We start from the raw sequence: 24,315 nt of genomic DNA, 5'->3' as shown, positions 1-24,315 counted from the left end.
CCAATTTTGTTATGGTACTATTGTTTTAATGCAGTTAAAATAACAGGCACTGTTATTAGTGCATAATTTTCCTAACAATTTTATTAAATCATGATTTAAATAAATTTGATTTATCTAATTGGCCTGGTTGCCGCATGATCTATCACTTCACACAATCACCGTTATCAGGTCTGGTAAAGTTATCCCTATTTTGACATATCTACTCTTGATATGACAAGTATACTGGGCAAGTCACTTAACCCTCCGGTGCCCCAGGTACAACAGTAGTACAATGTACTACTTAGATTGTGAGCCCACTAGGGACAAACCCAGTACCTGTAAAATGAAACTGTAAACCGCTTAGGTCTAAGTGGTACATAAATATTTGAATGAATGAATGAATGAGTGGAGTGGAACGGGTGGAGGTGAAACAGTTTTTCTCTCATTCAAAAAGTACAAAGACCAGGTAACAGTGGTTAGTGTATCTGGGTTTAAAAATAGATTTGGACAAGTTCCTAGAGGAAAAGTCCATAGCCTGCTATTGAGATGGACATAGGGGAAGCCATTGCTTGCTCTGGGATTGGTAGCGTGGAATGGTGATACTTGTGATCTTGTATTGACCACAGCTGGAAGGACCATTGGTCTGACCCAGTATGGCTGTTCTTATGAATTTAAGTATTAGTGTGAAATTTTTTCTTTTTTGACTTTGCATGTTACCAGTGAAAAAGGGATAGCATTTTCACGCAAAAGGGCCCATTTTCTTTTAAAGTAAGCTTTAAAATAATGATCAACATCAACCAGGGGTCAGGTATCACCATCTTGAAAGACGGCAGAATCACTGAGGCAAGAGCAAGAAGGAATCAGTCCTACATGCTACTGGAGGGTAATGTTTTTGGCCGAGTGAGTTTTTTTTTTTTTTTTTTTTTTGGGGGGGGGGGGAACTCAGGACAGGAAATCTATTTTTAAAGGGGGGCTGGGACTTCAACGGAGTATATGCTTCTATTTTGAGCACTAAAATGGAGCTAGTGTGAGAATGGCATAAAGCCTAATAGACCACCAAGGATTTATTTTGGTTTTTAAACTTAAAGCCTCAGATGTGGGTCTAGGATACTGGCCCATCAGGGAGGTGCAGATTCTAACAGGACTGGCCTTAGAATAAGGGCTACTGCCCTCTAAAAAAACAAAAAACCCCACACACTCCCCTCTTGTACAGCAGTAGCACTAGCTCTTTTGAAGAACTGCCACAGCTGTTCTCTCCTCTACATTTTTTTTGTCTCTGTGAAATTTATTGTAAACCGCTTTGCTATATGTCTATAAAAAGGAGTATATCAAATACATTATACCATAACCATGCAAAGTTCATAGTCTTGGCAGCAGGCAAAACATTTTCTTTCAAAATGTAGCTATGGGCTGTAAACATGCCAGGAGTGAAAAGTGGCCATTAACCTACAAATTTAGGTGCACTTTTTATCAAGATATATTCCAAGTGTAAACTGATAGCTAGAACAGATTGGCTCCATACTCTGAAATACTGTTTCTTATGTAAATGATATGTAATTGAGCATTGCTGAAGAATGAACTCGATTTGTACCATGCAAAGTTTAGTTTATCCCTTTGAAAAACTTCCTTTTAGTGATCAAAGATGTTTACAAAAAAAATAAAATAAAAAGGATAATTTATTTACTCATTAGGTGTTTAGCTTTTGCCTAGGATAACATGTCTATCATGATAAGACAGTGGAAGCTCCAACTCATACACTTGAATTCCAAATTTAAATCAGGACCCTCTATTGGTTGTTATCTTTATTACCAGAAAAAAAACTGTTGCTCCTTGGGATCTAACATGAATTTAGATTTCAGTAAAACTTCTATACTATAAGTCACATGGCTGCCAAAGTACAAAAGCCGAACCTAAAGCCAACACCAAGCTGTGATATTAAAATCAGGAAATGTAATAACAAATTTTCAGTCCTGTTAGTCCAGCAGAAAGATGATTGATAGGCAGGACCATGGGAGAAATGTATTGTTAGCAGTACACAAAAACAACCCATCTTGAGAGAGTAAGTGCCTCAGACATTGCCGACTTCACAGCAGGTGTGAACAGCAGCATCGGGAGTCAGGACATGGACTGGATCTGGATTTTTAGAATTCCTTACTTCTCCTTTCGAAACTCAAGCTTATGGTGAGCTTTGGTAGGTTTCCCTGCCTAAGAAGTTTACACAATAGGTTTGTACCTGAGGCAATGGAGAGCCAAGTAAGTTGTCCAAGAACAAAAGCAGTGTCTGTGGGAGAATTGAGATTTGAACCTGGTTTCTATGTCACACAAATGAATGGGCACATGTGTACTCGGTCGAGTACAGCTCATACTTTTTTCCCCACATTGTTTTGTTTTAAGATTGCAACAGCCCTGGGATTTTTAAGATGAGTTTTTGTAGAAATAACATGTTTGGGAGGTAGGCAATCAATAGCCAGCACCAAAACATGTTTGGTGGATGCATGTAAGTACAATTTCCCCTCTCTCCTTACTGGTTAAGGCATTTCCCATGGATTTTAAAGCTACAGGTTTCACTCAAGCATTTTGAAAACTATTTATTGTTACAATTGAGGTATGCAGTGTAACTGAAGCCTTGTGCAATTGTACAAGGGTGCTTTTAAGTTTGTTTTCTGGTTATTGGGTAACTCCTGTTCCAGTAGGTTTACAGAATTTCTCACACTAGCCAAGTCTATGACATCTGTTGTGGCATACAATGAAAAAGGCACTGCTTATTTATTCTTAAATTTACAGTCCAAGGAAAATGACATTTCATGAAGTTACTACTGCAGCAAACCATGAAGACGTGGGTAAACCGTAGTAAAGTTCCATAAAATATTGAGTAAAAAGTTACTTTTACTTTTACGGCCTAGTTATGTAATTACTTGCTTTCACAAGCCACATGGTGCCAGTCTGAGGCGACAACAGTTCTGCTCTAAACATACTGGATCACAGTACTCATCTTGCTAGAGGCAAACTATTAGGTGAAATTTAACTGAGATATATTCAAAGTCTAACCTGATAACTAGAATGAATTCTGCAGTGAAGATTCTTCAAGTGCTTGCATATGTCCTCCCTCGCAAACACCACTAATTGAATGCCTGAAAGGGTCATTGACAGGGGACCTTTTTCTTCTCATCTTCGTTGATGAACTAGACTTAGCTAGTCCCGGGAACAGATTCTGAACACACACAACCCCTGGTCATGTCTAACAGGCAAGACAACCAGCCCATGAGTAATAAGGAGAAAAGAGCTCTGAATGGGTATCTGTCATGAAAGATGAAATTGAACAGGTAAGACCTCCTCTGGATAAAGGGAGGGTAGGAAGGAAAGAAACAAACAAACAAAAAAAGGTCAGCAGCATCTCAGTCTGCAGTTTAACAGCAAAAGGTGTGTCAGTGTCTCAGACACAAACTGATATTGATTTTATTTAGATTTTGCTCACACCTTTTTCAGTAGTAGCTCAAGGTGAGTTACATTCAGGTACTCCGGATATTTCTCTAAGTTTGTACCTGAGGCAATGGAGGGTTAAGTGACTTGCCCAAGATGGAAGTTACATAACCAGCCCAATACAGAAATGGCAGAAGACGGATCCATCCTGGTAGACTTTGCACTATCATTAAATGAATTCCCCTGGGTCTTCAGCAGAAGAGGAGGTGAGTTTTGTTGCAGGTACTATGGAAAGCCGATAAAGACACATTCACTGTGGGAAAATAGAAGCACTACAGGAAGGAGACAGACAGGCAAAATATTTCCGTTCCAAGCAAATGTAAATCTGCTCAATATGGAAATGGGTTGAGATTTCTTTTTCAAATTTTGCATGTTTTGAGAGGCTCGTTTAAAACAAAAAAAAAAAACCACACACACACACAAAACAAGAGCCCAGCAGGCTAATAAAACGTAGTTACAGTCAGGTACAAGGCAGCCAGAAACTGGGCAATGCTGAAGCACCTAATGTCTAGTGCAAGATTAGACAAAAAGACTACTAGACAGATTTTACCCGAGGTCCACAAAATCCTGGTCTGAGTAGTACTTGCTGCAACGTACCAAAATTTTCAGGTCCTCACATTATCAGTGCATTTTCTGCCTCAGAATCAATGGTGCCACTTTCTTCTTGTTAAGGTGCTGGTTTGTCCACTTGTTTTGTCTCTTTCACCCAAGAAGAACCTTCTGCATTCTGTGTGCTGCGATGCTAGCCTCATCCTCGGAGTCTGATTCACTCTGAGAGTTGGAGCTGCATGGGGAGGAGCACTCCGGAGAGCACAGATAGTGCATCAGAGGAAGCCGGTATTTCCCACAAAAATCCACAAATTTGATCTGTCGAACACAGGAGTCGAAGTACACACCTGTAGGAAACACAAGGATACATGAGGAAAATAGTTGACACAAAAAGTTAACAGCTTCTGAGGGCTGTTATGTGTACTGCCGATTAATATCTGTGGCCTTGGCTAAGTGGCACCCTGTAGTTAAATTGTAAAATTCATCCTTTGAAACCTGTTCAGTGCCATCCAATGGTTTGATATACTTAGCTCCATTTCACTATTCTTTCCAAACAGAAGGTTTATGTGCCACTCTATTCAAACCATACCCTCTCCTTTCTCCTCCAGGTCAAAGACATACACAGAGACGAGCCAGATAACAGGCACACACACAGATTAAGGTGCTGACATTTAGGGAAAGGGAAATGGGACTTGATATACCGCCTTTCTGTGGTATTTTGCAACTACATTCAAAGCAGTTTACATATATACAGGTACTTATTTTGTACCTGGGGCAACGGAGGGTTAAGTGACTTGCCCACAGTCACAAGGAGCTGCAGTGGGAATCGAACCCAGTTCCCCAGGATCAAAGTCCGCTGCACTAACCACTAGGCTACTCCTCCACAGAAAAAAAAGAGAAAAAGATAGATGCTGTAAGTCAACACCATTATACTGGGTCTGCATACATTGAAGACCGAACAAATGTGATAATTCACCGGTTTATTCTAATATGATCAAGCAGGACTCAAAACCCATTTGAGTGAAGTCCACAATAAAAAAAAAGCAGCATCAATTGAAAGGGACATATATGCAATGACTGAACACAAAGAATTAAGGCATAAACCCCCAAAGTGTTAACATCACAACTTCTCAAGTTTAATTATTGCCCATCCAGAGGAACAAAAATAAGGGAGGAAAGTCACCAGGCTGGGAATTGGGAGAAATGACAGGGTATGTACAGAACAAAGCTTACCTGCACACTTAGGGTTGGGGCATTTGCTGGCAAGGTCCAGGTAGCGGAGGAGGTTTTCCGGGAGCTCACAGCGACTATAGGCAAGGTTACGGCTTTTGATTACTCGACCTGACAGTTCTAACAGACTTGGAGGATCATACATCAGATCACGGACAAAACGCACCACTAGTGGGTTCCCACGCAGGCTTAGCTCCTGTAGATGGATCAAACTGAGGATCTCACGGGGCAGGTATGTAAGCAGGTTATTGTGCAGGCTAAGGGAGCGCAGTGAGTGCAACCTGAAACCAATGAAAGAGACTTCTATCAGGTGTTAGGAGTGAGACCGCTACTTTCAACAGGAAGTTGGATGCTCTTACCATACGTGGTCTCTGATGCACTTTTCTTAATGAAAACTGGCCACTAAGGCTCTGTGCCTTATGACAGCAATTGCTCTTTTCTTGATAAATGATTGAATGTCATTTAAAAAAAATTATTAGCTTGTTTAAATTCTATTTTGCCTCTGTTTAGTCTTCTTTCTAACCCATCTTCCCCAACTCTCACCCACCTAGGTACATCTGAAATTATAGTCAATTAAGCCAATTAAGTGGAGAAGAGACAAATCTGTCACCACAGGGTGTTTTCATCAGCAAATGATTCAGCATAAAAAAAACATTTTGCAGTTCAATGAGATGCACACAAAAAATAAAAGCATACAATTATAAAAAAAATAATCGTAAAGCTTTTTATATATTAGTTTAGGTATCCATACTGCTTTAGCAACTTTAAATAACTAAACAACTCGCTAATACTAAGATACAGAAAGCAGTCTCGCAGCATGATGGGTACAATCCAGTCTTTTGCACTAAGTGCTAAATGTACGATTACCTCCTAGCTGGTAAGAGCTTGTTTTTATGAGGGGTGGGTAGTTGAAATATCTTATTTATTAAGTGGGAATGCAATTCAAAGGTAATCAATGAAAAGAAAACCACAACAGCATCTCGGCTAAGGGAGGCTGAGCCTAGGGAATCTTGCCTACCTCTCGGCAGTCCTGGAAGGAAACAGTAAATATAACCTAACATAAAATCTGTTTTACTGTTTTGGGATCTTGCCAGGTACTTGTGACCTGGATTGGCCACTGGTAGAAACAGGATACTGGGCTTGTTGGACTTTTGGCTTGTCCCAGTATGGAACGCTTATGTTCTTACTAAATGATTTTTTTCTTTAGTAACCCTTCTGATCAGATTAAGTGAGTGTGCACCATTTGATGTAGTACTGATTTTTTTTTTACTGGGACAGTAATTGTGTGACCACTAATTCTTCTCTTCCAATGCCTCTCAGAGAGCAATTGCTTGGTTACACTGATGCTCCAAGTCATTTCAGATAGATGAAGTGGGACAGCCAAGTACTCACTGTGCCAGTTGAGGGGGGACACTCTGGATCTTGTTATCACACAGCACCAGATAGCTCAGGTAACGCAGATTTGCTAGCTCTGGGGGTATCGAAGTGATGAAATTCCCCCCAAGATACAGGAACTCCAAACTTAAAAATCAAGGAAGAGAGCAAAAGAAAAAAAAAAAAGTTTTATTTTTATTGCATAATGTACATTATTTGTAGTTAATATCAAGTTTGATATCACGCTTCATCTAACATCCCAAAGCATAAAAAAAACCAAATAAGCCATATAAGAATTTGTTATGACAGTGTCTTTCAGCTTGGAGGCTGGTTAACTCCACAAAACCACTCTCCAGAAATGCACAGTATTGAAATATGGTGTGATCCTCTCAGGAATCTCTCCATCCCATTTTCAATGGTTATTCTTTGTTATAGCAGGGCATCACCAGACACTCAATTACTTCTGGGGAATTTTAGGTGGGGTGTGGGTGAATTTATGTGCAAGAGACATGACAAGCAGAGAGTTAGAATGAGCTCTGTGGCATCAGCTTCATCAACTCGTACTGCTTCTGCAATTCAGCATATCAATATAATGTATGTTAAAGGGTACAATAATCCTGTAATTTAAAGAACTACCTAACACATTAAGTCCAATTTCCATGTTACACATTACAAAAAAGTGTTTCTTAAGCAACAGTTATGAGACTTTGCACAGCTGGAACCTTTAGACCTTAGCAGACCGACACTTGTGAAGGATGATGTACTTGACAGAAGAGCCTCTGGCCTTCCTGCCTCCTCTCCCCCAGTTGCTAGCTAAGTGCACACATTCTCTTAGGAGTAGCCTAGTGGTTAGTGCAGTGGACTTTGATCCTGGGGAACTGATTCCCACTGCAGCTCCTTGTGACTCTGGGCAAGTCACTTAACCCTTCATTGCCCCTGGTACAAATAAGTACCTGAATATATATATGTAAACCGCTTTGAATGTAGTTGCAAAAACCACAGAAAGGCGGTATAACAGTGCCGCGTATGCCTTGTAGCGCTATAGAAGTGATAAGTAAGTCCCATTTCCCTTTCCGTTTCCTATCTATCTACAGGAAATGTTAAGCCTCCCTAAAGCAGGGCTTCCCAAACTGAGTCCCAACTCCAAATGAAGTCACAAAACCCACCTTTGGGGTTGTAGCCTTGGCAGGCTGTACATATAAACGTCACTAGCTTGTGCCTCCGGGGGTTGTGTGGTTGGCTGTAAAAATGGGGTCACAGACCACAGAAAATTTGTTAATTGCTGACTTAAAGCGTTTGCAGAAAGTTGATCTATGCAGTCCCTCAGAGGCTGATAGAATAAGTAGTGTTAAACTGTATACACCAAACACTGGGTTGTGTGAACCTTTCTTACGCATATAGCTTATATAGACCAATTCAGGAAGGACTTTTATGCACAACAAACGTGTATATATGTCATCCGCTTACTGCCTTTAAATAGAAATGTGGTGACTATTACCTCTCAATAGAGAGAAATGCACAAACACCCCACAGGCGTTTGTTTTTTTTGTTAAATGCTAGGACATGATCTTGATCTAAGGTACAGAGTAAAGAACTAGTTACTGTGCCAACATGATTTTCCTGCTCTTCTCATCTAACTTTCCTGATAGGCAGACCCCCCTGCCAACACCAAATATATTGAAAACACATACAGCAGCCAAATGGAGCCCACTCCTGACCTTGAATATATTATAATATGATGATATAGAGAGAAATCAGCACCTTCATCCGGTGTGTTTGTACAATGTGTCATATATTTATTTGTTACATTTGTATCCCACATTTTCCCACCTATTTGCAGGCTCAATGTGGCTTACATAGTACCGTAAAGGCATTTGCCATATCAAGTTATTACAGTAAAAAAAAAGAACTCCAGAAGTGTGGATTACATATACACTTGATGGCACCCAGGCATAACAGCCCAGACAAAATAGCCCTCCTAGAACAAAAAAAAAACCATCACAAAAAAAGGGGGGGAGGGGGGGCTAATTTGTCGAGGGCTATATTGTGGGCAGGCCGTTTTGACAGTGGCTGTTAGGAGCTATTATGTCGGGTGCTTTTTTGTCGAGGCTATTTTGACCGAGTACCACACTCCATATATTTGTTCAAACATGAATTTGGTTTGAAAAACAAAACACCAATCTCAAATACATGCTCAAGTGTAGGGGTTCCCCATCCCTCCTCCTCCAAAAACATTTCCCTCAGTCTATTTCTTGACCTGTGGCTTGATGCAGTGGAGACTCCACGGCTGTAGCTTGGGGGATCCCTAATTTAGCACAATTCTTTTTATTAAAAGGTATACCTTGTACTGTGATGCAAGGAGTTAGTGCCCTTTAGTCTCAATATTAATAAACGATGTCCATGTTTTTCTTAGACACACACATTCCTTGAAGAGCTGAACATTCAGTGCTGCCATAGCCATCACTTAATATTCCTTTATTCACTACCCCTCAGAGATGACAGGTCTCTTGTCACTGAATGGACGAATCACTGCTGAAGGCCGGTCAAATTAAAATCTATGTGCATATTACTGCATCTTTTTTAATGTCACAGTCATTTGCATGGCATATGTTTACAACACCACGTTAAACCAGTGCTTCCCTATCTTTTTGTGCCTGTGACCCCCCTGGAGGTGTAGAATAATGATGTACCTATGAAGAGCCCACCCTTGGTTGTGACCCCAACAGCAGGTTTTGTGACTCAATTTGGGAAGCTCTGCATTAAACTATGCTCTGATTTTCAGCGACAGTCTCAAAGCAGTTCATTAATCTGATCAGCCTGTCAGTGAGAAAGGGCTCCTTACTCCAAACACATTTTAAAAAATTACAGATTGTGAAAGGGACCAGGCCAAGTAACAGACACACTTTGGTTAGTTCATAATAGGAAGAGATACGATAGTGCCACCACCTGCCCCAATGCTATGAAAAACACTGGATGAAGTACTTTTGCAAACTAATCATTGAACTGTCATGCTCTTCCACTCTTTCGCTTCTCTGTGGAATATTTAGTCACACTAATGCTATTTACATGAAGGGAGCATGCCTACATGGGGACTGGACTAATGTCACAACTCATCACCTAAAAGCAACAGATGAGAGGGGCACCTACACTGAATTCAGGACACAGCTAGGGAGCTTTTCAATTTCCTTACAAGACAGGTTATGACGATGTACCCTAAAAGGCTCTACCGGACCTTCTCAAATAAGCAATTCTAGTTCCATGAATTTTAAGATTTCAGTCCAGCAGGTCAAACATCTGACCTGCAAAAGTCACAGTGGGGAAGAGGAGAGGAACTGCAGAGGTTAGTTTCAGACTTCAGAACAGGAAGCTGACCATAAAAACTCATAGGAAGACATTAAACACCCATTGTGGCTGAGGTAATTTGGGGCTCAGCACTTGCCTGTAACATAAAACTTGGCAAAGTCTTAAAATAAATGAGGTACATCAGAAAGCAAAAAAATTCAGTCTCAATTTATACACATCCACCACAAACAGTGCACATACAATACTATAAGCTGGCAAAGGACACAATGTGCTTTGAAACCATGCTGGCCTTATGACTAAGTGACACATTCTTAGGGCAGCCCCCCCCCCCCCCCCTCCACTCAGCCTCTTATTGCTTCCCAGTGCTATCAAAGCCAAGATTACTGGGAAGGAAGCCACAGAATTTTATCAGGAGTTTCTTTCCCTCACATGCATTTTTTTTTTTAAATTTTCCCTCTTTTGACAAAAAAAAAAAAAAAATAATCCTTTTCATCTTTGTTTGCATTCATCTAGGTTCCCACTCCATGTTTTAGCATCCCTGGGAGAAAGATCTAAACTCGCCCAGTAGGATGTGGACTGAGACGGAGCAGCCAAGGCAGTTTCACTTGAAAACCAGAGACACAGCCAAGCCACTAAGGACCCTATTCAACAGAACATCCATCACAGGAACAAAACAGCAAAGCACCATCCAAACTCTGAACTCTAAATTCCTCAACTGGCCCTGGCTCAGGAAACGCAACAGAAGATGGATGAATGAGAAGTAATACAGGATGTTAAGCAGCTCATAGATTACACACTATCCTGATTCAGTTCTAAATCTTCACTCAAGCTCACCTCATCTTAATGGGATGACAGAAAAATTATGTCTTACCTCATCATTTTTCTTTCCTTTAGTTCTACAAGACCAGTCCAGAACAAATGGGTTATGTCCATCCACCAGCGGAAGGAGACAGATATAAGATTGCCAAAATAGGACCAGACTACAAAGATGCACACAAACTCTACCAACTCGTGCACAAACTAATAGATACCACACCGGTTACCACAGCCAGCACAGACACCCCATCGGCTGACCAACTTGCCAAATACTTCAATGAGAAAATAATAAAACTTCGATCTACAATACCACTCAATACTACTAATCACGAAAAATTCATGGATTGCCTGGATCCTACTCCCGGTGAATACCCAGCAGATCGAACTTGGAATGACTTTGATCTGCAGACTGAAGATACCATCATTCAAGCACTCAACAAATTCTCCAAAACCCATTCCAAACTGGATATCTGCCCCAGTAACCTAATAAGGTCCGCTCCCAAACGCTTCATAACAGACCTTACGTCACACCTGAACTACATGCTACAACACGGATTCTTTCCCAAGGACAAAGGAAATATACTACTTACACCCATACCCAAAGACCTAAAGAAAAAATTAAATGACACAACCAACTATCGACCAGTAGCATCCATCCCCCTGATAGTAAAACTAATGGAAAGTATGGTAACCAATCAACTTACAAACTACCTAAACAAATTCACGATACTACACGAATCACAGTCAGGATTTCGATCCAATCATAGCACTGAAACAGTGCTAACCACCCTCATAACCAAATTTAAACAACTAATTGCAACTGGAAACAATGTGCTACTCCTACAATTTGATATGTCCAGCACGTTCAACATGGTCAGCCACCAAATACTCCCGAACATACTAGACTACTTCAGGATTGGAGGAAACGTACTAAAATGGTTTAAAGGCTTCTTAACAACAAGAACTTACCAGGTGATTTCAAACTCAAAAACATCAATACCATGGAAACCTGAATGTGGAGTACCACAAGGATCACCGCTCTCACCAACTCTTTTTAACTTAATGATGACACCTTTAGCCAAATCGCTATCTAACCAAGGACTCAACCCATACATCTATGCAGACGATGTCACGATATACATCCCGTTTAAAAAAGACATAACCGAAATCACAAATGAAATTACACACAGCTTCCAAATAATGAACTCATGGGCAGACGCATTCCAACTAAAGCTAAACGCAGAAAAAACACAATGTCTTATCCTGTCCTCACAATACAACACAAACAAACCCAATACCATAAACACCTCAGATTACACCCTTCCGGTCTCAGACAGCCTGAAAATTCTGTGAGTCACAATTGATCGAAATCTCACACTCGAAGACCATGCAAAAAATACAGCAAAGAAAATGTTCTACTCAATGTGGAAACTTAAAAGAGTCAAACATTTCTTCCCAAGGGAAGTATTCCGCAGCCTAGTACAATCAATGGTGCTAAGTCATCTTGACTACTGCAATGCCATCTATGCCGGATGCAAAGAACAAATCATTAAGAAACTTCAAACCGCACAAAACACAGCAGCCAGACTCATATTTGGGAAAGCGAAATACAAAAGGGCCAAACCCCTAAGAGAAAAACTACACTGGCTCCCACTAAAAGAACGAATTACGTTCAAAGTTTGCACCCTGGTCCACAAAATCGTTTACGGGGAAGCCCCAACCTACATGTCAGACCTTATAGACCTACCTACCTATTAGGAACGCAAAAAGATCATCACACACATTCCTCAATCTCCACTATCCTACCTGTAAAGGACTAAAATATAAATCCACATATGCGACCAGTTTCTCATACATCTGCACGCAACTATGGAACGCACTACCGAAGGCCATAAAAAGAACGCAAGACCTAACCATCTTCCGAAGGCTACTGAAAACAGATCTCTTCAAAAAGGCATACCATAAACATCCATCTTAAATTCTGAATAATAATGCTATACACGATCCATGCTAAACCGAAATCTCATCACAAGACTGATTAACCTTCTTCTCATTTATGATCAAGCACTACCACTTTAAACCTTATGCCGAATAGGGTCTCTCTACAGTCAAAGACCAAATGTATGTTCAACCAACGTAACCTACATGTTATACCTTAATGTATTCTTCTTTACCATGTATGTATGCACATGGTATATATATACCATGATCAGTTCCATATATGCTATATACCATGTATGTATGCACCTTAACGTAACACCACTTGTAATTTTGTTACCCGGAAATGACAACCGCCATTACGGCAAATGTAAGCCACATTGAGCCTGCAAATTGGTGGGAAAATGTGGGATACAAATGCTACTAATAAATAAATAAATACATAAAATATTTTGGGATAAAATCACATCATATTTTATTTATTTAAATTGCTGGCACCTCCAGCATTCTAACAATTGGTCTCGACATACACTATCACACACACACATCTGTTAATATCCAATTAGAGTGGCTCATCTTTATAGCATACTACAGTTTATAGATCTGTATTTAAGGAGGACTTGGGGCCTAATTCAATAAGCCCTCCCCCCCCCCCCCCCCCCCCCCCAGAATAAAGAAAAAGAGGGGGGGAAAGAGTTTTAATATAAATCACAGTTCCTCGATTAGGCTGAATTCAACTCAGACAAGTCCTATTAGATTTATTCAAGGGCTAATACTTAAGGATTATACAGTGGTCCTTCTTTATAACAAACTCATTTAGGAGCAGTATCATTCCCTTCAACATGTTTGCAATCAGGATATCTGAAAAAGAATTTTAGAACTACACAACATTTGAATTTAAGATCAACAAACTTATAAACCTTAATAAAAACATTGGTGCTCTCATTTATCACACACAGAGTACCCCCCCACCAACCCTCCCCCCCCCCCCCCCCCCCCAAGAACTAGTGACTATGCCTCTGTCATCCCATGTGTTAGAACTATAACATAGTAACATAGTAGATGACGGCAGAAAAAAAGTTTTCCACAATACACAGGCAGCTTCATACCATGCTGATTTTATACTTAAGTGCTATTTCTTCAGTGGTCAGATAAAGGGAATAAAGCTTGGAAACTTAGGGACCTGTTTACTAAGGTGCATTAGTGTTTTTAGCACGCTTACACTTAGCGCATGCACTAACCATGTAGGTGCCTATAGAGATATTGTAGGCACGTACATGGTTAATGCATGTTAAAAACTTTAACATGTCTATAAAGCTGCTTAGTAAACAGGGCCCTTAATCACAGACGTACTCAATTGGAGCTACTCAAAGGGAGAAACTGAAGTCTGTGCACAATCTCAAGTTGTTTTAAAACAAAACAACACTGAGAACACTAAGGGCCTCTCATGAAGCCGCCCTAGCGGTTCCTGTACGGCAATGCTGACGGAGCCCATTCAAAGTGAGTGGGTTTTGTCGGCATTGCGCACTAGGAACCACTAGCGCGGCTTGATAGAAAAGGCCCCAATACAGGTGTGCTCTATGAATGTGCCTTAAATGCCCTCATTTCATTCTGGATACCTTAGTCAATTGCTCAACATCAAAATCTTGGTAAATGTATAAGCTTAAAGGCTCTCAAGGTCTAACCACTGAAATGGAAAAACTTGAGCAAAGGTGAGCAAAAGAAAGGTAATAAGTTCATGCAATTCACTGTCTAAACAACCTATCCAGTAAAGCTCAAGGCATGTGTTAAAGTGCACAGACACCACATAAAAGGCACAGCAGCGGCTGCTGCAAGAGGCATAGGCAAAGCAGGTGTTAGACATGTTAGTGCCCAGGGCAGGAATTATGGAGAGGGCCCCCAAAGCCCACTGGCAGGCTGTGCCTCCTTTAGCTTCAAGCAGGTTTGAGGCCTTCTGTGGCATGGGGGCCCAGGAAGAAATTGTTTGCAAAGGTTATAACCCACCAAATCACCATGTGTCAAGGTGGGATACAATCAAACATTTACAGCATGTTATATTATGTTCAGTACTTATGTCCCATCATATCCGTGATAAAGCGGGTTCAAGGAAGGTATCAAACAAGTAAATACAGCATCAAAACCAAAAATATAAGTATACAATGTTACAGTACAAAATTACAAAAAATAGGATTTGTGAAATAAGTAAAATTTTAGCATCTTTTGAAAATTAACTAGAAGACTGACGAATGTTTAAAGGCAAAGAGTTCCATACTTTCACTGAACGATAACTAAAGGATTTATTATGACCAGATTTAACGCTCGCTCTTCACAGAAGGAAATGCTAGATGAAGGCGATCATCATTTCGACAAGGCGATACAAAGGCATTATAACATCCTCATTTTTGTTTTCCATTCCTTTCCTAATACCCAACATTCTATTTGCTTTCTTAGCCGCAGCAGCATACTGAGCAGAAGGTTTCAACGTATCATCAATGACGACACCTAGATACCTTTCTTGGTCCGTGACTCCTAATGGTGAAACTTGCATGACGTAGCTATAATTCGGGTTTCTCTTTCCCGCATGCATCACTTTGCACTTGCTCACATTAAACGTCATCTGCCATTTAGACGCCCAGTCTCATAAGGTCATCTTGTAATTTTTCACAATCCTCCTGCGATTTAACGACTTTGAATAATTTTGTGTCATCAGCAAATTTAATTACCTCGCTAGTTACTCCCATCTCTAGGTCATTTATAAATATGTTAAAAAGCAGCAGTCCCAGGACAGAACCCTGGGGAACCCCACTAACTACCCTTCTCCATTGAGAATACTGACCATTTAACCCTACTCTCTGTTTTCTATCTTTTAACCAGTTTTTAATCCACAATAGAACACTACTTCCTATCCCATGACTCTCCAATTTCCTCTGTAGTCTTTCATGAGGTACTTTGTCAAACGCCTTCTGAAAATCCAGATCACAATATCAACCGGCTCACCTTTATCCACATGTTTGTTCACCTCTTCAATGAAATGTAGTAGATTGGTAAGTCACTACATCCATGTTGACTTTGTCTTATTAATCCATGCTTTTGAATATGCTCTGTAATTTTGTTCTTAATAATAGTCTCTATCATTTTGCCCAGCACCGACGTCAGACTCACCTGTCTACAATTTCCCGGATCTCCTCTGGAACCTTTTAAAACAAATCGGTTACATTGGCCACCCTCCAATCTTCTGGGACCACGCTCGATTTTAAGGATAAGTGATATATTACTAACAATGTAAACAGGCAACCAGCGAAGCTCTATCAACAACTGAGAAACATGATCATATTTAGACTTGTGTATCAACTTGGCAGCACTATTTTGAATTAACCATAATCTACAATCAACACAATAACACACAAACTCAGAAGAAACAGATGGAAATTAACAAAACTCTAACAAAAATAGCACAAAGGAAATACCACCTGGAGAGGCAGTTACAAAAACACCGGTACGGCAAGCAGGATAAAATTTATTTACATATCAAACGCAGCCACGTATTGTTATTTTTTTTTATTGATGTAGTCTATAAATGTTTTTTTTAGATTACCCCTGATGTAGGCTGAAGTTGAAACATGGCCAAGTTGGGTTGATGTGTAAATATATTTTATCCTGCTTGCCATACTGGTGTTTGCTGTTTTGCGAATGGCCCTCCTACAGCTGTCACTCCAGGTGGTTTTCCTCTTTCACTGCATAGTCAATACTTTCTTCTAAACAGGCCTTTAAAAACCTATGAAAATGACTAATGTTGTGTGAAGTGCCTCCCCTGTGGAACAGGCTACCAGTCGCATCACAAGAAAAGACGGGTGCATAGATTAGAGTAAGCCTACCAGTAACCAAAGGAGCCACAGTGTACGTAGTCTGTGAACAAATACATGACAGCCGACTCGTTATATGTGGCCGAAGTGAATGAAAAAAAAATGAAGACATGAACACAATCGTCATTTAAACAAAGAACCTAAGCACCTTATATTATATATATGTTGTTCAATGAGCAACCAGTGAAGCCATATCAGAGCCGGGGTGATAAGAACATAATAGCCATACTGGGTCAGACTAATGGTTCATCTAGCCCAGTATCCTGTTTCCAACAATGGCCATGCCAGGTCACAAGTACCTGGCAGAAAGCCAACTGCAAAGACTGAAGAATAGAAGTGGGCAAGCCATGCAACATTACATTTCCCAAATCCATACAGGGCATAAGCGCTTGAACCATATTATGGAAATCAGATTCTGTTAAAATAGGATACAAGTGTCTAAGTATCTTCAGCTTGTGAAAAGCGTTCTCGACTGCAGTGGTTACATGTGGTCAGAAAGGCAGGTATATATCCAACAAAACACCAATATACCGAAATTCTCCGCACACAGAAAAGTCCATGTCAGTTGTAACAAGCAGTGGAACAAAAGAGGGATTTAGTTTTATAACAACTTACCATCAGGCCAAGAAACAGCACCAAACCATCAAAGAACTGATCATACTCCACATGCACTGGCTTAGGAGTGAGATTCATTTCTGTCATACTATGCAAAAAACTAACTCATCTGGAGAAATTGCCTCTGGTCACCTTGAGGACCATCCCCCAGGGCAATAGGGGCATATAATAAATATGTCATCTAATTAAAAAAAAAAAAGACCTTAGGCCCTAATAACATCACTTAAAGAACATAAGTAAAAATTGGAAAGTAATGCAGAGAGGGCTGAGCCCTGAGGCACTCCACATTTGATAGGGCACCATGAAGACTCCAATGTCCCTTATGAACCTGCTGTTTTGCGATCCTGCTGCTGCACTGTTTGTACCTCACTGGTAGGCAGATGTGAGGTGGAAGTGGAATCCCCACCGTCTTGCAGCCATAAGGGATTTACAAGTTTACACACAGGTCCAGATGGTGTTTAAGGAGTCTACTGAGAGGAATGGGAGTGTCAGAGGACAGATCCTGGGTAGACCTCTGAAAGACCCCTGAAGAAGGCCTCTTGGCCGAAACACGAACCGTGTAGGGTCTTAATAAATCATCATTTTTGACTGTTAACATCTGTGACTTCAGTCTGGTCCTTCTGAATATCTTCCACTTGACTTGTTGTTTCCTTGTACCCCACTAACACCAGCCCTGGGCATAGATGAAGTGGAGGAGTAGCCTTATGGTTAGAGCACCACTTGACATCCAGACCTGCCTGGTGGTTCAAATCTCACTGCTGCTCCTTGTGATCTTGGGCAAGTCACTTAATCCTCTATTGCCTCAGGTACAAAATTAGATTGTGAGCCCTCCATGGCCAGGGAAATACCCAGTGTACCTGAATGTAACTCACCTTGAGCTATAACTGAAAAAGGAGTGCACAAAATCAAAATTTAAAAATAAATACATAAATAGGTACCAACATTTCAAAGCTGACAATGCCAATCAAAATAAGTTACCCTTTCCTGAGTACAATGAAGGCACTTACTCAATACTGGGGGTGCCCAGCACCAGCTGGCTTCTATGGTAAGAGATGGCAGTCAGTGGAAGAGCAGTTGAGCACCAAAAAGACATTTAGACTTAAGATTAAACCCAAGCCCCCTTTATTGTGTGCAGACATTTAAGAAATCACTCTCCCCCTCCCCCCACCACACACACAGTAGGCTACCTAAAAGTGTTCCCCCCTCAGGAACGTACCTGTTCAGATTCTCGATCTCAGCGGGGATGCTCTTCAGCCGGTTCCCCCCCATAGAGAGGGACTTGAGGGTCCGCAGCTCCAGCAGCTGGCTAGGCACTTCCTCGAAGCGGTTGCCGCCCAGGTTGAGCACCTCCAGCCCCATCCTCCCCAGTTCCTTAGGCAGCGAGAATTGGTCCAGCCGGTTATTCTTGGCCAGCAATGTCCTCAACTTAGCCAGGCCCAACAGAGCCTCGCCGACGAAGGCCAGTCCGTTATTACTGATATCCAGCAGCAACAACTGGGAGAAGGAAGCAACCGTGTCCGGCAGCACCAACAAACGATTGTGGGGCAACAGCAACTGCTGCACCTCCCTCCGGCGCTCCTCGGCCACAGTGTCAGCGCTCAGAGTTTCTAGCCCCAGCCGAGAGAGGTTCAGCACGTTTTCACCGTCCGCCGTTTCTTGCTGCTGTGCCTCCATTGCTGCCGGTGGAAGATCCACACGACCTAGTACCAGGCTTGCTACACTTCACTGAAGTGGCTTCAGAACTTCCCAGGCACCCAACTTACGCAACTTCCGGGATGGTAACTCGAGCTGCGTCCGCCCCGCTATAGCGTTGCACCATACTGACCACCAGCAGCCTTGAGCCTCGGTCATAGACCTGTGCTCAGCGTTCTCTCCTGCCGTGAAAGGGAGGGGTCAGAGTCAGACGAAAGCCTAGTTGGAACGGGAAGCAGGCATTGTGACGTCAGGCCGCACCAGGCTGGGAATTAGTTGCTGACCTTGGCATTAGTCAGCAGGATTGTGTTCCTTTCCTTGACTTCACATACCAGGAAAGTAGGTTACACCTTTTCAGTCGTAGCTCGAGGTGAGTTACATTTAGGTATTCTTAGCCTTCCAAAGTTCCATAGGTTTCTATGGAACTTTGGAAGGCTAAGTGCTTTGAAAATATGCTTCTAAGTGTTTATTTGTTTATTTATTGCCTTTTTGAAGTAATTCACTCAAGGCAGGTACAGTAAGAATAAATCAAACATGAGCAATAGACAATTACAGCAGTAAAAATATTCAAATAACAATACAAAGTATAGCATAGTATACTACTTACAATGTAAACACAATACATAATAGAACATTTTAATTGATAGTGTAGGGTATAAGCAAAGATGGAACATATGGCTAGGTAACAGAGTAAGAGGAGTTAGAAAATAAGGTGACTAATTTAAAGAAAGTTGCACATGAGGTCAGAGAGATGGTTAACATCAAACATATAAACGGCGAGTGACCGTACTCACTCGCAGATGCGCAGTAGAGACTTCCCTCTCCCCCGGCCCCGCTTCAATACGTGATGTGGGGGCGGGACAGAGAGGGAAGTCTCTACTGGCATGCTGCAGACGTCGGAACCGCTCCCCCTCCCCCACTCCCCCGGAGTCGCCGCCACCCCTCCATCTGGCCCAAACACTGTGAACTTACATCACCACGCAGCAGCAGGCACATCAGCAAAGCTGCCGTCGGGCTTCCTTCTTTGCCTCTGTTCCGCCCTCGCCGACGTTAGTCACACGAGGGCGGGACACAGGCAGAGAAGGAAGCCCGCCCCGACGGCAGCTTTGCTGATGTGCCTGCTGCTGCCTGCTGATGTAAGTTTACAGTGCTGCTCGGGCCGGGTGGAGGGGCGGCGACTCCGGGGGGGGGGGGGGGGGCGGAAACCCACCCATTCCAAAAGTAGCCCGTTTTCACGGGCTCAATGGCTAGTACAGATAGGTAAGGAGGTAGAAAATAAGGTGGCTACTTTTAAAGAAAGGTGCACATGAGGTCAGATAGTTGGTTAAATATTATCTCAGCTAGAGTAGGAGTGGATAAACATGTCCTGCTGCAGTATGTGCAGCCTGCATCACTCCTTGTGTGTGTGAATGAGACATTAAAGGCCTGGTTGAAGAGCCAAGCTTTCATCTGCTTCCTGAAGTAGAGATAGTCTTGTGTTAAGCGGAGCCTTTCAGGCAGTGCATTCCAGAGTGTGGAGGCTACTCCGGAGAAGGCTCGTTTGCAGGTATCACATAGTGTAATGTCTTTTGGGAGGGTGTGGTTAGTGATAGTCCTTCAGGGGACCTTAATATTGCTTTTTCTTGTACCTGAACCAATGGAGGCTTAAATGACTTGCCTAAATTCACATGGAGCAGCAGGGGAAAGATGTAGTAAGATTCCACTGTGCAGGGTAGAGAGAAGGGTCAGCCTAACACTCCCCCCCCCCCCCCGCAGATTTCCCCCTGGACCACCATTAGTTAAGAAGGTAGCTCTTCTAGGATGTCTAGGGCCATGTGAGGGTGGGGAGTGGTTAGGCTTGGACCTGGTGGGGGTTGGACTGGACTTGAGCTTGGGGGGGGGGGGGAGTCTGGAGCTGGGGAGGTGTGTATAGCCTTTGGGAGGTGGGCACTAAGCCCAGAAGGACCCTGCTCTGCCAGCCCAGGTCTTGAGTGAATTTCTTCAAACAGGTGGTAAATAAATCCTAATAAATAAGCACCAGGACGATGCATGCTAAGCATGAATTCTGTAACAGAAGTGGTGCACAACTGCTGTTTATAGCAAAGTCCGGGTTAGTGCAGCAGGCTTTGATCAGCTCCTTGTGACTCTGAGCAAGTCACTTAACCCTCCGTTGCCCCAGGTACAAAAGAAATGCTTGTATATAATATGTAAACCACTTTGATTGTAACCACAGAAAGGTGGTATATCAAGTCCTATTCCCTTTCCCTTTATAAATACAGTATTCTATAACCCGCACGCAGAAATGCCTGACGTGCTCCTGACTCGCCAGTGCCCCTCCCAGGTCTGCACCCCCTTGAAGTTATGCACTCTGAAATTTAAGCATTTAACTTACAGAATGCCAACTAAGGGCAATTACGTGGGTAATTGCTAATTGGTCCCAATTATAGCCTATTATTACTCAACACCAAATATCTGCTCATTATTAAATTAAGTTACACACAACTGACTTTATTCTACAACTTGTGCATGCAGATTTGGGCCTACAACTTTCTAGAATCAGGGGGTATTTGTATTTTAGTCGTCCATACTGCAATTTACAAAGCCAGGATATAAATGTCCAAAACTGAAGAATATGCTGCATCTGGCAAGAACGGGTGGTCTGGGCAAGTTTTGGGTGGGACTTGGGAGGTTTAAAATATAGACATTCATTCCCTATTGCAGAAGGGCATTCCACGTATCCACCACCCTCTCCGTGAAAAAATACTTCCTGACATTACTCCTGAGTCTGCCCCCCTGCAACCTCAATTCATGTCCTCTAGTTCTACCACCTTCCCGTCTCCGGAAAAGGTTCATATGCGGATTAATACCTTTCAAATATTTGAACGTTTGTATCATGTCACCCCTGTCCCAAACCCACTTCGCAATCTCACAGCACTCAACCTCCCTGTTCAAGCCACGAGGTTGAACCGTGTCCCAGGCAAAAATAAAGCCCCGAGGCTATTATTCGGATATTAATGATATTATAATGTGAAATTACACATTTAGGTAGGGCTGTTATATTTCTGCTTTGCAGTTGTCTGAGCACATGGTTCAGTAGATCTCCTTATTGTTATAAAATAGCACAGCTGTATCTCCTTATCCTTTAGCATTGTATTATGCAGTGTGCTATGTATATTGAAGAGCTATTGTCATAAATGAGTATAAGAAAAGTAATTTTCAATGCATATTTAAGAATATATGTTGGCACACAGGGTTTGGGGGTAAAACTAATGACTATCAGCACAGCCGTGGTAGGCATTGTATGTACATACACGATTTAAGAAGGCGGAACATCTAATGTGCTCTATGATGGTTCCATCTGTGGCACTGCCACATATTCCTTTGGGGATATAATGGTTGGAATGGGTACGGACTGAGCACATTATTACCATCACTTTGAGTGGTTAATTTCATTAATTTTGTAATTGGGTAAAGACTGAGTTATAGTATTGATGTATAAGGTAGACTCAGGTAGTTATTTGAGGTTTTCTTCCAGAAATTTATTCAATTAAATTTTAACTGCCAGACCCTCGACCATTCTTCTAACTTTTGGAGATCCCTTCTCATCGTTTCTGCTCCCTCCCAGGGTATCCACTCTATCGGTTATCTTCGTGTCAAACACAAAAAGGCGAACCTTTCCTTCCAACCCTTCAGCAATATCTCACAAATATATTAAACAAAATGGGCCCCAGCACCGACTCCTGAGGAACCCCGCTGTTCACCATCCTTTCCTCTGAGTGGATTCCATTTACCACCACCCTCTGCCACCTGTCGGTCAACCAGTTTTCTATCCAGTTCACCACTTTCGGTCCTAAGTTCAGCCCTTTCAGCTTATTCACGAGTCTTCTGTGGGGGACCGTATCAAAGGCTTTGCTGAAATCCAAGTAGATTACATCTAGCGCACGGCCTTCATCCATTTCTTTTGTCACCCAGTCAAAGAAGTCAATGAGATTCGTTTGGCAGGATTTTCCTTCGGTAAAGCCATGTTGCCTCGGGTCCTGTAACCCGTTGTCTTCTAGAAAGTTAACTATCCTTTCTTTCAGCAGCGACTCCATTATTTTTCCTACCACCGATGTGAGACTTATCGGTCTGTAGTTTCCCACTTCTTCCCTGTCTCCACTTTTGTGAAGAGGGACCACATCCGCTCATCTCCAATCTCGCAGAACCTCTCCCGTCTCTAAAGATGTATTAAATAAATCTAAGAGGTCCCACTAGTACCTCCCTGAGCTCCCTCAGTATCCTGGGATGTATCCCATGTGGCCCCTTAACTTTGTCCACCTTCAGATTCTCCAGCTGTTTATAAACTCTTTCTTCCTTAAACGGTGCAGTATCCTCTCCATTCCCAAATATTTCTTCAGCAGCCAACTGCGGAGAGAAGTAATTGTTTAGCACATTCGCTTTATCCTCCTCACTTTCCACATAACCATTCTCATTCTCATAGAACTTAAATCTGCTGGGTTACTACCATGTTGAATTCCTAAGATATTACATAAGACCTGATAAGAGACTTCAAGTCCCATAGAAAAACAAATTAAAGGCTGTACAGAGATGTGTTTACCTTCTATTTAGCAGGGACAGATGCCAGCTGCACTGATGAAAATAAACTTGAGTTGATTCTTTGTCCCAACTCAAGACAGCTGTGGAAAGTAATCTAAACAGTTTTTGTGTGGAACAGGAAAAAGTGTCTAGGACTTGTCCATCACACCAGATAAACCTCTTCCAATTAAAGCCTGAAGATCTATTTTAATGCCCCCATTCACAAAATCTAATTTGGTATCTCTCTATCTAGAAACCACTTGTAGGGCTACAAGACTTGACCCGAGTTTGTCCACTAAGATGTCCTTCCCTGTTAGGTAGGTGACCCAGAGTTATCCTGTGAGAAGTGGCCCAGAGATATGATCCTCTCTTCTCTGCTTGTTGATGCAGTGCATGGCTATCTGTCTATTCATCTGGACTAGGATAATTCTGTTGGCTAATCAATCTTTGAAAGCCTTTAGAATGAACCAAAATTACAATTAGCTCTAGGAATCATGGTGAAGGTTCTCATGAGTTAACCACATACCCTAGGTGTGGAATCCCTCCATAGAAGCTCCCTAAACCATTTTGGATTAAATCAGTGGTCAGGACAATTTAATTTTTGGGAACTTCCAAGCAGGTTCACCTGGCTAGTTTTGAATTGCTGTGCCAGCAGGCTGCTTGATGACTCAGATAGCATGTTGTAAGCTCTGAGTGGCCTGATTCCACTGGTAGTGAGAAGTATACTGGGCATCCCTCATACTGAGATATTCCAAGACAGTGACATACATGACATACTTTTGATGCCATAAAGGCCAAACAACTTCAACATGTCCTAATCCAATGTCGGTAAAGTTCCTTTTACAAAAAAAAATCTTTTTTTTTTTGTTGTGGTTGTTTAAGAAAGGATTTCACCTGACTTGTGTCAAGCAGGACTCTGTGA

The 24,315-nt window shown here is 41.9% G+C and overlaps 1 protein-coding gene across 1 annotated transcript; it reads right to left on the bottom strand.

The window, feature by feature from the left end:
• Positions 1-502: 502 nt before the first annotated feature.
• LRRC58 (leucine rich repeat containing 58) lies at positions 503-18,998 on the bottom strand. Its single transcript, XM_030203993.1, has 4 exons — positions 18,364-18,998; positions 6,631-6,759; positions 5,242-5,519; positions 503-4,355 (listed from the first exon to the last, which is right to left on the bottom strand). The coding sequence occupies exons 1-4, from the start codon at positions 18,819-18,821 to the stop codon at positions 4,162-4,164; spliced, it is 1,059 nt and encodes a 352-aa protein (XP_030059853.1). The 5' UTR covers positions 18,822-18,998; the 3' UTR covers positions 503-4,161.
• Between the last annotated feature and the right edge of the window lie 5,317 nt (positions 18,999-24,315).

This window comes from Microcaecilia unicolor, chromosome 5, assembly GCF_901765095.1.
Source record: "Microcaecilia unicolor chromosome 5, aMicUni1.1, whole genome shotgun sequence".
Lineage (NCBI taxonomy): Eukaryota > Metazoa > Chordata > Amphibia > Gymnophiona > Siphonopidae > Microcaecilia > Microcaecilia unicolor.
Note: the sequence above shows the minus strand (reverse complement) of the source record. Positions and strands in the feature narration are given on the sequence as shown.